A 14,092-nucleotide genomic window follows, 5' to 3' on the forward strand; every position below is an offset into this window, starting at 1 on the left:
TCTCCAAGTTTCACCTGAGTGTTAATTTTTTCTGGCCATTGTTATTGGTCTAAGATGCAAGTCCATTGAGCTAACTCAACATCTTTGTCATCAAGCAACTTTTCCCAATTGAGTCTTTTTTATGTATAAAGGTTTCTGTAAAAGGCGTTCAAATCAATAGCCGAATCATTTTTAGAACTTTTGGTATGAAGTAAAACTATATAAAAACGGAGATTCTGTACACTGAAGCTAATTTGTAATAGAGACCACCATTTTTTCTACTTTGTTTGAATACTTGTACAAGTCCTTTAGTTTTTTGATTTGCTTTGTACAGATCAATGTTGCGGTCTTAGAGGTCCAAAATAAATTCCCACAATTCTTAGATTCTTAACATCAAACATCAATTTTAGATCCATTAGAATATTAGTAGATGTAATTTTCTTTTTTAAATCTTCATAAGTGGATTTTTTATTTATGTTCTTTGTATAACCAACCATCGCTTCTTCAAAATGATTTAATACCGCAAAAACTGAATGGAAACTAGATGACACCCATCTAGTATTTAAAGTGCGACCAATTTTTAGCAGCTGAATATTAAGTAACTATGCTCATGATTGTAACTCTCTGTTATTTTGGGGGAAAAGCATGATACACGAAGTAAAGCTTATCAATAAATGATTTGAATTTATTAATACTTGAAATATCCCTAATAGTATTACCTACTGATAATTCCAGTCTATAATTAGCACCATGCCAAACCATTAAAAAAAAAAAAAAAACATTGATTAACATGAAAACGCCACTTTTGATTTCTATTATCACTGGTGCGCCATCACATGCTACGGAAACTAAATAATTCTTCAAATATTCTTCCGTCATCCAATAAGAACGAAGACATTCAAGTAAAGTATAAAATAATCCTTTAGCGGTAACGATTTCAAGTTCCATTAAATCCAAAAATAAATTGATTGGTGAATTCATTCCACTGCCCTTTACACAGCACCGAATATACACTACAAGTGTTTATTTTTAGCTTGAAGTGGTTGACTTATTAACCATTAACAAATCTTACTCTTTGATTTTACAAAATCTTACTCTTTGGATTTATGTGATAATTTTTCCCTCATTTCGTTATCTATATGATTGATCATGTTAATGCATTGGTTTGTAGAAAGAATACAACCCATTTCAACTTCGTTAAGATCAATTATTCCTTTTCAAAGTTATTAAAAGGAACTATTTCCTTTTGCAACTTTATATGCAGTTCGAAAAATGTTTGCTGTTACAATTTTATTGCGCGTTTAAGACTTTAAAATATTGTTTGAGTCTCTTTTTTAGCTTCTTCTTACATGTTTAATGCAGCTTGATGTCCTGCAGATTCTTTGTGATCAAAACCAAAACTATTAAGAAAATAAGCTAAAGTAAATTCTTCTCAAGCAAATTTAGTTTTTACAAATGGCTAAGATACAATAGATACTAAATCACAGCACTATAATGTTTTCAAATCTGCAAAAAATGTTTTATTTGATTTTTACAACTAACATTTTTATTTTCAAATTAAAATACAACTTTTTTTGAACAGGGAAAAAAATGTTTATATGTAAAAAAAAAAAAAAAAGGTGCCGGAATGCTGTTCTAGTGCATTCTATGAGAAAAAAAGCAAAGTGTCCTGTAAAATAAACTAGTGCATTTGCAAAGTGTTGCTACTGACTATGGTTAGCAGTTTTAGCCTACTTCTACGCTTCTTCTAACTGAAAAATTTAGGAAAGGGGGGCAAGCAAAATAATTGCAACCCAAAAGATTTCTATACCCCCCCCCCCTATGTATATATAGGCTTAAAATAAAATAACTTACTGGAATAACTGCATTTTGAGAACAAGAACTGTATTTTATGGGGCATTCTGACTCCGGAAATACAAAATTAGATGCTGAAAATCCGGTTTTAGATATTGGATTGCTTCCATCTTTGAAATTTGTCTAGATAAAATAGATATATCATTTCAGCTCAATTTTATTATACATTTTTAGTGTATCTCATTCTTGTGCATTGTTAAATAAACTAAAATATATTTATATGATTAGTGCATTTATGACTCAGGGGAATAGTACATTCAGCTATGCATTATTAGTATTAACCATTCAAAAATCAATAAACTTTAAAGTAATGATTACCTCATAAGTACTTTTGTTGTCCTTAGAAACTAAAGTAATAATTAAAAACAATTTAATAATTTATTTACACTGATTAAAAAAGTATATAAAAAAAAAACAACCTCACCTGATTGATTTGAATCAAATAACAACTTGGCGCTTTCTTTGAATGCACAAGCTTGATCCAACAATCGAATAGGATCTTTTTCTAAAGGTGGCTGGTTAACTTTCCTCCTACAATCTACAGATGGTTGAGTAACAATTGGAGTTATTAACTGTGAGTTATCAGGTTGTGATGTAACAGCATTATGACATACAGGACTTGTTTCAAAATACTTTTCAGTACTAAGCGATGAACCAGGTATAGTTATATCAGGAGGTTGACTATAATGAAAAGTGAAAATTTTTGAAAATTTATGGGTAATGATATTAAAAACAAAAAAACAAAAGAATTTGAAACTTTGATGATGAAATAAATTTTAGTGATAAAAACTTGAAGCGAAAATAAAAAAAAACGTTCAAATAATTTAACAAACCTTGAGATCGAAGGAACATTTGCTACAAGATCAACTGGAGCCTGATCAGTGGGATTAAAGTCCTTCACAGGTTTATCAACTACTTGAGCTGGTAAGGTAACATCAGAAATTGTTGTTGGAGCATTGCAAGTATTAAGATCAATATTGGATACAAGATCAACACCTGGATTAATATTGGATACAAGATCAACATTTAGATTAATATATGATGCATGATCAAGTTTTTCTGAGCTGGGTTCACTTATTAATGTCTGTTGAGAACTTTTGGATTGCCCTAAATCTGGATACTCTAGTCTTTCTTCAGTTTTATCTTTATTTTGAAAAAATAAAAAAAATATGCAAACAAAAAATTAGATAATTACAACCACAAAAACAAAAAAATATTACAATTAAACTACATTACAGTTATGTGTGGAATTCGCAAAAGTTGTTTGTTGCCTGTTCTTTGTTAACTCAAATAGCTTCTTTCTTTTTTTAAAAATTTTTTTTTTTGTCTACTTAGTGTAGTTAAGGCAATTTTAAAATGTTATAGCATCTGTATATTTTGTTGACTACAACATATTTCCGTTAAATGATCAGATCTGTGAATTATAAAAAGACGAAAAAAATTAAAATGATAAACTTTGCAGTATCATAAAATATAAATGTTTGTAGCAAAAAAACCCAGACCAAATATTCTTTTTTTTTTTTTTAATTTTCTTAAAATCACAATCATTCGTCCAAATTTGAATAAGATTTTAAATAAATATATTTTTTAGGTGAAATGAACATTATAGTTTAAAAATATGATCTGTTCTAATCGTTTATTGGCAAGTTTCCATAATTATAAGCTCTTTCTTGTTCAGAATTCTAGTATTTTTTGGGAAAGTTGATAGATATATTGTATTTTGACAACTATATATAGTTAATATACGTCAGATCTAATTAGAACTAGGATCTATAATGGGTTAAGGCATAAGCGAAATTGATCAAAAGATTCCAAAATGGTGTTTTTTAGATTCACTATTAGGGGTAGTAAATAGGTTTTGAAAATTATATATAAAAAAAGAAAAATTTCTTTAAATATTAAAAAAACCTGAATCGAAAAAAATTATAACACCTAAAGCTCTTGTTCAAATATACTACGCTGATAAAATCATGCTAATTTCATATAAAAGAATTCAAATAATTTGTAAATTGTCTTAACTACACTGAATAAGAATAAATAAAGTAAATATATAAAATTAAGAACAAAATTAAAAAAAGAGAGATTACATTAAGAAAAAAATTATAAAAGAAACTTAGAAAATTATGAAGTAACAGGGACATAAGTACATATACACTCAAAGCTAATCACATTCAAAAATATTTTATTCAATAGTAAAAAAAACCATTGAAATGCTATTTCATATAAATTGCTGAAACAAATGTGTTTTTCTTTACCAAGCAATACTTGTACAATTTTGTATAGGACAAAAACCCTATGCCAACCACAATAACGACATTTCTAATCAAATCGTGTTTTGTAACAATTAAGAACACTGTGGTGAAAGGAAATCTAATTTGATAATCAAATTTATTGATGGTATTTTGATGAAAACTATACTTGAATGAATTTAGAATGTAAATATACAAATAATTAACAAAATAGATTTAAAAAAAAAAAATCAAAATACTTTAACAGGAAACTAATTTTAATGCAATTTTTAATATTATGGTATATTTTTTATTTAAACATTTTTTTTTGAGATAAGATAAATAAATTAATTATATAAATAAATTACATTCATCAACTAAATCATTAAAAAGTACCTTTTTTTCCATTAGGTAATATAGGATTTAGAGCAGGATTTACTAAAGATGAGTATTGATAACCATCTATTGGAACATTCAAATCAAAAAACTTTGATACAACAATGAAATCATCTGTCATGGAGTAGTCATTGGGATACTCATTATTTGACATGCTATACTCACTGGAATATTTACTCAAAGAATTAGGACATTCATTTGTGCAACCAACCAAATCTAAATTATGAAAAAAAAAAATTAATAGCTGCTTATTGCTCTAAACTTGCCCATACAAAATAAAGAATGGGTCTAACAACGTCATACAAAATAAAGAATGGGTCTAACAACGTCATACAAAATAAAGAATGGGTCTAACAACGTCATACAAAATAAAGAATGGGTCTAACAACGTCATACAAAATAAAGAATGGGTCTAACAACGTCATATAAATAAAGAATGGGTCTAACAACGTCATACAAAATAAAGAATGGGTCTAACAACGTCATACAAAATAAAGAATGGGTCTAACAACGTCATACAAAATAAAGAATGGGTCTAACAATGTCATACAAAATAAAGAATGGGTCTAACAACGTCATACAAAATAAAGAATGGGTCTAACAACGTCATACAAAATAAAGAATGGGTCTAACAACGTCATACAAAATAAAGAATGGGTCTAACAATGTCATACAAAATAAAGAATGGGTCTAACAACGTCATACAAAATAAAGAATGGGTCTAACAACGTCATACAAAATAAAGAATGGGTCTAACAACGTCATACAAAATAAAGAATGGGTCTAACAACGTCATACAAAATAAAGAATGGGTCTAACAACGTCATACAAAATAAAGAATGGGTCTAACAATGTCATACAAAATAAAGAATGGGTCTAACAACGTCATACAAAATAAAGAATGGGTCTAACAACGTCATACAAAATAAAGAATGGGTCTAACAACGTCATACAAAATAAAGAATGGGTCTAACAACGTCATACAAAATAAAGAATGGGTCTAACAATGTCATATAAATAAAGAATGGGTCTAACAACGTCATATAAATAAAGAATGGGTCTAACAACGTCATACAAAATAAAGAATGGGTCTAACAACGTCATATAAATAAAGAATGGGTCTAACAACGTCATACAAAATAAAGAATGGGTCTAACAACGTCATACAAAATAAAGAATGGGTCTAACAATGTCATATAAATAAAGAATGGGTCTAACAACGTCATACAAAATAAAGAATGGGTCTAACAACGTCATACAAAATAAAGAATGGGTCTAACAACGTCATACAAAATAAAGAATGGGTCTAACAATGTCATACAAAATAAAGAATGGGTCTAACAACGTCATACAAAATAAAGAATGGGTCTAACAACGTCATATAAATAAAGAATGGGTCTAACAATGTCATATAAATAAAGAATGGGTCTAACAACGTCATACAAAATAAAGAATGGGTCTAACAACGTCATACAAAATAAAGAATGGGTCTAACAATGTCATATAAATAAAGAATGGGTCTAACAACGTCATACAAAATAAAGAATGGGTCTAACAACGTCATACAAAATAAAGAATGGGTCTAACAACGTCATACAAAATAAAGAATGGGTCTAACAATGTCATACAAAATAAAGAATGGGTCTAACAACGTCATACAAAATAAAGAATGGGTCTAACAACGTCATATAAATAAAGAATGGGTCTAACAACGTCATACAAAATAAAGAATGGGTCTAACAACGTCATACAAAATAAAGAATGGGTCTAACAATGTCATATAAATAAAGAATGGGTCTAACAACGTCATACAAAATAAAGAATGGGTCTAACAACGTCATACAAAATAAAGAATGGGTCTAACAACGTCATACAAAATAAAGAATGGGTCTAACAATGTCATACAAAATAAAGAATGGGTCTAACAACGTCATACAAAATAAAGAATGGGTCTAACAACGTCATATAAATAAAGAATGGGTCTAACAACGTCATACAAAATAAAGAATGGGTCTAACAACGTCATACAAAATAAAGAATGGGTCTAACAATGTCATATAAATAAAGAATGGGTCTAACAACGTCATACAAAATAAAGAATGGGTCTAACAACGTCATACAAAATAAAGAATGGGTCTAACAACATCATACAAAATAAAGAATGGGTCTAACAATGTCATACAAAATAAAGAATGGGTCTAACAACGTCATACGAAATAAAGAATGGGTCTAACAATGTCACATAAATAAAGAATGGGTCTAACAATGTCATATAAATAAAGAATGGGTCTAACAATGTCATATAAATAAAGAATGGGTCTAACAACGTCATACAAAATAAAGAATGGGTCTAACAACGTCATACAAAATAAAGAATGGGTCTAACAATGTCATATAAATAAAGAATGGGTCTAACAACGTCATACAAATAAAAGAATGGGTCTAACAACGTCATACAAAATAAAGAATGGGTCTAACAACGTCATACAAAATAAAGAATGGGTCTAACAATGTCATACAAAATAAAGAATGGGTCTAACAACGTCATACAAAATAAAGAATGGGTCTAACAACGTCATATAAATAAAGAATGGGTCTAACAACGTCATACAAAATAAAGAATGGGTCTAACAACGTCATACAAAATAAAGAATGGGTCTAACAATGTCATATAAATAAAGAATGGGTCTAACAACGTCATACAAAATAAAGAATGGGTCTAACAACGTCATACAAAATAAAGAATGGGTCTAACAACGTCATACAAAATAAAGAATGGGTCTAACAATGTCATACAAAATAAAGAATGGGTCTAACAACGTCATACAAAATAAAGAATGGGTCTAACAACGTCATACAAAATAAAGAATGGGTCTAACAATGTCATATAAATAAAGAATGGGTCTAACAACGTCATATAAATATAGAATGGGTCTAACAACATCATACGAAATAAAGAATGAGTCTAACAACGTCATACAAAATAAAGAATGGGTCTAACAACGTCATATAAATAAAGAATGGGTCTAACAACGTCATATAAATAAAGAATGGGTCTAACAACGTCATATAAATAAAGAATGGGTCTAACAACATCATACGAAATAAAGAATGGGTCTAACAACGTCATACGAATTAAAGAATGGGTCTAACAACGTCATATAAAAATAATGAAATATTTAAAACTATAGCAGTAGTGGATCAGGAAATAAAAAGCATAATAAAACTATTTTTTTAGAGAACAAGGAGACTTTAATTCTTAATTAACTTAAATTTATAAGAACTATTTGTCTGTGAAACAAACATCTAAATATGCCACTATGTGTATTAGGGTGTACAAAAAAAAAAAAAAAAAATTTTCTCATTCTCTATGGTCCAAATAGGCTAAAAAAAAACTAAAAAAGCATTTTTGTTCGTTTAAAAGAGGCATGTTAAACTTCATTTTTTTTAAAAATTAATTTTTTTAGGAAAAAAACACATATTTTAGGAACTCTCTTTAAAATGTATATTTCGTGTTTAAAAATTTAACATTTTTAAGTTGCTTATTTGTCAAGCCCTTCTTTAATTTCCTTCTGCTGTCTCTGGCAACGAGCATGAGATTCTGTTTTATGTCTCCGACCTGTATCCTCCATCAAAATCTTGGATCAGTCTGATAATTTTTAATGCACAGTCATTGACACATACAAACGACTATAAATTTTTTTTAAATAAACTAAATGTCTTGCTGGCACCTCCCTTGATCCATTTCTCTACCTCTCCAACAGGAACCTCAACTACATTGAACAGAATCCAGCTCTGGTAACCTACCAGTTCAGTAAGCTCTGTTGACCTTGTAATAACCGGTAACTTTGGTTTCCCAATATAAAACTGCATGGGGACATCACACATGATCGATATCTCCAACATCTTTTTCTTAACCTTCTCGCTAACATCATCATTAGCTAGGCCAGTATAACTAACTGTTATACTGGCCTAGCTAATGATGATGTTAGCGACAAGAAGGGCTTATCCTAGTTTTGGAAAATAGTCCCTTATTTCAAATGATGACTTAAAAGCAGCTAAGTCATTGGAAGTTGACTTTTTGGTCATATAGACTTTTAAAAAACAGGGTCCAAACAAATAATGCTGCAGTCTTTATCATCTTCTTCTCTTTTTCATTCATTACAAGGGCTATCTACTCAGTCATCTTGAAGGTCAGCAGGTATCGAGCATCTGCCATGAACTTTATAAATAAATTATCATTATTAAAAATGTACTCTCCACTAAAAATAAAAATTGTTGAAAATATATTATAACTATAATACCTGGCTTCATGACAGGTTGATAAAAATGAAAACCTGGTATATTTTCTATTAAATAAAAGACAAGTTTACAGAGCTTCTTGTAGTCTTTCCTGTTAAATGTCTTTGTAGTCAAAGCATTTCCATAAAATAAGAAATGTGTAACTCCAACATGTGTTGCCTGCAGATAAACCAGAGAAAAAGGATGTTGAGAATATTTGTGAGAATGGTAATGGCGCCAACAAGTTCTCCAGTGTTAGAAGCAGTGGTGTCACAACATATGGCGAAGATCTGATCAACAATTTTGTAATATTCTAGAAGATTTAAGATTACATCTGCCCGGTCAACTCTCTTTCAGTTTATACTACTCCAAAGAGAAACCATTTGTATCATCAATATCTGATGAAGTAACACTTGTAGAAATTTTTTCAATAGTAACAGTAATATTCAAATTATCTTAGACTTCTTTGATCTTTTTGCTGTCGAAGTGCACAAGAAGTCTTTTTCCCTTTAAAGTTTCCATTTTATATCGTCTTATCTGGTCTTCTAATAACCAAAACAACTTTATCACTTATGTTATGAAATCTTCATTTATCCTAGCTTATATTTTTTTTACAAATAATTCTTACTTAGATCTTCAATCTTCTTAAAACTCTTTTGATGAACAGAGCTTAAGAAAATATGAATATTTTCAAGATTCATGTCTGATTTATTGCATATTGCTGCAATGATTGCGGTTTGAGGTCGGATTCCAACCCTATACCGAATAGATTCTACAGACTTACATTCCATCTGATCCTCAGGACTGACATTTATTAATATCTAAATAATAAATAATAATATTTCTACTCTAATTGAATTCTAATTTAGTTTACTCAAAATCAATTAAACCAACTTTATATTCTAAAACCATCATTTATTTGCCTTTTACTGTAGAATCAGAATATTGAATTAATTCAACAGAATCTTGTAAAATGTAAAGTACTGTAATATAACTTAATATTACATGTGACAGGGTTAAAAAATGTGACTATTGTAATACAAATAATATTAATTAAAAAAAATGCCACAACAGCAATACTAGTAAACGAATTCGATAAATTTTAAGTATTTGTGTATTTCAAGTTTACTTAATAAGTTTCATTAAGAGTCAAGTTGAATCAAACAACAACAACAACAACAACAACAACAAAAAACCACCCCATCAAATTATCTCAATCTTAATAATTTGACTATATTTTATCATTTTTATTTGTGTTCTTTGTATTAACTACAAATGGCTTAGCATAAAATCAATTAGTATCCAAAGCATTGTCTAGTTAGCGTTAGATCAATCGTTCTTTGATTACTAAAAAACCAAATCAAAAACTTATTGTCTAGACCAAAATAAAAAAGCATATAAGTCTTTTTTCACTGACAAATCAAAGTTTCTATTTCACTACTGATTGAAATATTCAGTAGAGACAAAATTAGGTACGCAGACGTTTAGTAGGAGACAAAACCAATCCAATAATTCTATTACCCACTGTTAAAAATGGTGGCCGTAATTATATGGTTTGGGAATGTTTTAGTCATGACAATGTGAGTCCTATTCACTGCATAAAAGATACTATAAATGATCTAAAGCATCAAGCCAGGTCCATTAGGAATTTTTTTGAATCACGAAAAAATAAAGTTTTTGAATGGCCTTCAAAGATCTCAATCCTATTACGCACCATAGAGGGTACATAAACCAACAATTAGTTGGTAGAAAAACAACTAACAAAGACCATATATTTGCTTTGATTGAAAATCAAAGGATTTTTTTATAAATCTAGTTGATTTGATGCCTTAGCTATAATGCTGTTTTGAAAAGAAATGGATATGCCATCAAATACTAACTGTCCTATTGAAACTATCTTATTGAAAAAGTGACATTTTAAATGATTTTTGAAATAAATTTATAAAACTCATTTTTTTCTAAACTTTTGCACAGAAGTTTATTCAATTAATCAAAAAAAAATTAAACTTTAATTAACTATTACAGTTTATAATTTTTCCATGAATTGAATTAACAAAGAGAACCTTTGCTAAAAATTTCAAGACAGAAGCATTTTTCAAAAAAACACCAACTTGTTCGTGACTGCATAAAAAATGATACCTGCTTAACTATTCTATTATCTTATATTTTTATAAATTATATTTATAACAATATTTTAAAATATGTTCAAAAATAAACTAAATAAGTACATTAAAAACAAACTGTATACACAATCCACTAACCTGGTTTAGACATAAAGCCAGAATCTGTAAATTATAATAATATTATTGAAAAAATGTTAATTAAAAAAGCAAAAACACATTTTAATTAAATTTTTAATCAAATATTACTTGACATTTGAAAATTAGCACCAGATTTCACAACAACAATCTCACTATCAGATTGTGTACTTTCTGCACGATCTAAAGAATTCTCAACTAATTCAAATGATGGTGCACCAACAAAAACATTAGATTGATTTGTTATAGTATCAACTTTATCTATGTTTGAATCTGATTTTAAAGGAGTAAAACAAGAACCAGATGAAATTAATGAAACATCTTTTAAATCATTTTTTTTCACTTTTTGTTCAGACAGCAATTCATATTTGGTTAAATCATAGCTCTTGCATGCTCTAAATAATTAAACGAATATATATATATATATATATATATATATATATATATATATATATATATGTATATATATATGTATATATATATATATATATATATATATATATATATATATATATATATATATATATATATATATATATATATATATGCATATATGTATGTATGTATGTATGTATGTATGTATGTATGTATGTATGTATGTATGTATGTATGTATGTATGTATGTATGTATGTATGTATGTATGTATGTATATTAGGTACCAGCAACTTTTGGTATTAAATTGCTACAAGCTGGAGTAGATAGTTTATAAGAAAATAAGAGTTAACTCAAAAATATAAAATGCAAAAGTTGACTTTTAGCTATATTTTTTTTTTTAAATAAATTGAAAATGAAAAATCAACATAAACAAACTTTATAAAAATTAGCGAAAAAATGATGTTACAGAAAATAGCGACATATATAGCGAAAATAATAAACCACTTTAAAAACGCTATTTTTTGTAGAATTACAAAGAAATGCATCATTAAAAATAAGTAAACGTAAATAAAACTAAAAAATTCCAGTGGTTTATTTATTTTTTCTGCATAAAGTAAAAGTTTTCAAGCTAAAAAGATGACTTGTTTTTTTCTAACTTAAAAACAAAAATATCTGAAATTTTTATTGTTAACTTTTTATCTAAACCCAAATAAGTTGCAACATTTAAAACCATGTTTTTTTATATATTTTTTTTGCTTACATAAGTTCACCTTTATATGGCTTTTTATAAAATTATAAAAATCAAAAAAATAAATTATTTACATCTCATTATGTATAATAATAGGAGGGAAAATGTTTACACTAACACTTATTTTAAAAATTCATTAATTATAACTCACTCTAGTATATGTTTTATGTTTTATAGTTAATTATATATAAGAAAATTAAATCAAAATAAGATGGAATTAAAAAGACTTCCAACTTTCAAAATAGTTTTGAAGTATAATAAAGATATTCCTGCTTGAAGCAATTGATTTTTCTGAAAAAAGTTAAAAATTTTCTAATATATATATATATATATTAGAAAATTTTTAATATATATATATATATATATATATATATATATATATATATATATATATATATATATATATATATATATATATATATATATATATATATATATATATGTATATATATATATATATATATATATATATATATATATATATATATATAAATATATATATATATATATATATATATATATATATATATATATATATATATATATATATATATACACTGTGTGACAAAAGTTATTGTACACTTTAAAAAAATTACTAACTCTTAATTTAGAATAAAAGAAATGCAAGGAACAAGTTAAAAACTGAATAAAAACTATTTGATTTATAATTATTTAAACAAAAATTGAAAAAACAGAACAAGAAAAAAATTTTATTTTAATATCTTGATGAAAAAGCAAGAAAAGTAACAAAAAGAAGGTGACAAAAGTTATCGTACGCTTTCAAAATAGTACACTTTGATAAATATTATGGGAACTAAACTTATATTTTAGTATCGTGTATTTTGTCCTTTAGCTTTTACAACAGCAGCAAGACGTCTTGGCATCGATTCAACAAGTTTTTTTGTAATAGACGGATCGATTGATTCCCACGTCTTTACAATTTGGACTTTTATTTGTTCAATGTTGTTTACACCTGTTCTATCTATTCGTCTATCGATTTGATCCCATAAATGTTCTATTACATTCAAATCAGGGCTTTGAGGTGGATGATTTTGTAGGTCCCAACCTTTTTTTTTCCATAAATTCCATCACATCTTTGGCCTTATGTTTAGGATCGTTATCTTGAAGAAAAACGAAGTCATCACCAATACCAAGATTACGTGCTGATTGTTCAACACTTTCTTTAATAATACGTTTATAGTAATGTTTATCCATATATCCTTTAATAAATACTAACTTTCCAACACCTTTGCCGACATACATCCCCAAACCATTACTGATCCATTTCCGTGTTTAAATGTTCGGACTGTAGTTCCATTTTCTAAGCAATTTTTTGATGAACGCCATACAGGAATTCTACCATCAGATCTTTTTACATTAAATTTAGACTCATCTGTCCATAAGACTTTATTCCAGAATGAGTCTGGCATATCAATGTATGTTTTAGCATAGTTTAATCGAAGCTTACAATTTTTATAATTTTTATACAAGGAACCTTTCTTAAAACGCGACTCACTATTCCTTGTCTTTTAAGACTTCGAATGACTGTTTTGGGACTAATTTTAACCCCCAAATCGTTTTCTATTTTGCAAGCTAAAGTTTTGGCACTTACAAAACGATTTTTCTTGATTGTGGAAGCTAAGCTTCGTTCAGCATGCTTATTCAGTTTTTTTGGACGACCACTTTGGGGCAAATCAGCTAATTTTCCTGTTTTTTTGAACTTTTTAATAATTGAAGAAACTGTGGATTTTTTAGAATCAACAATTTTTGCAATATAATTTAACGATTTTCCTTCATTACAATGCTTAATTATTAGCTTACGAATTTCTACAGTGGTCTTAACCCGTTTCGAGCTCATTTTACTTTTTTTTAACCAAAAAATTCATTTAAAACAATTGAAAATAATCTTAAAGTGTTTATATATTTTATAGTTTATAGTTATATATCATATAGTTTACTTTATTTTCAAAAA

The 14,092-nt window shown here is 27.6% G+C and overlaps 1 protein-coding gene across 2 annotated transcripts in view; it reads right to left on the minus strand.

Moving 5' to 3' along the window:
- Nucleotides 1-14,092, minus strand: part of LOC100206706 (protein PF3D7_1417600) — a 53,610-nt gene that overhangs the window by 13,527 nt on the left and 25,991 nt on the right. For both annotated transcript variants that reach the window (XM_065800296.1, XM_065800295.1), the window contains 7 exons: nucleotides 11,108-11,391; nucleotides 11,000-11,023; nucleotides 4,458-4,673; nucleotides 2,667-2,976; nucleotides 2,258-2,514; nucleotides 2,152-2,180; nucleotides 1,834-1,956 (listed from right to left, as the gene is read on the minus strand). In XM_065800296.1, coding sequence (XP_065656368.1) covers nucleotides 1,834-1,956; nucleotides 2,152-2,180; nucleotides 2,258-2,514; nucleotides 2,667-2,976; nucleotides 4,458-4,673; nucleotides 11,000-11,023; nucleotides 11,108-11,391 — 1,243 coding nt within the window. The remainder of the gene's footprint in view (nucleotides 1-1,833; nucleotides 1,957-2,151; nucleotides 2,181-2,257; nucleotides 2,515-2,666; nucleotides 2,977-4,457; nucleotides 4,674-10,999; nucleotides 11,024-11,107; nucleotides 11,392-14,092) is intronic.

Source organism: Hydra vulgaris, chromosome 06 (assembly GCF_038396675.1).
Source record: "Hydra vulgaris chromosome 06, alternate assembly HydraT2T_AEP".
Taxonomy (NCBI): domain Eukaryota; kingdom Metazoa; phylum Cnidaria; class Hydrozoa; order Anthoathecata; family Hydridae; genus Hydra; species Hydra vulgaris.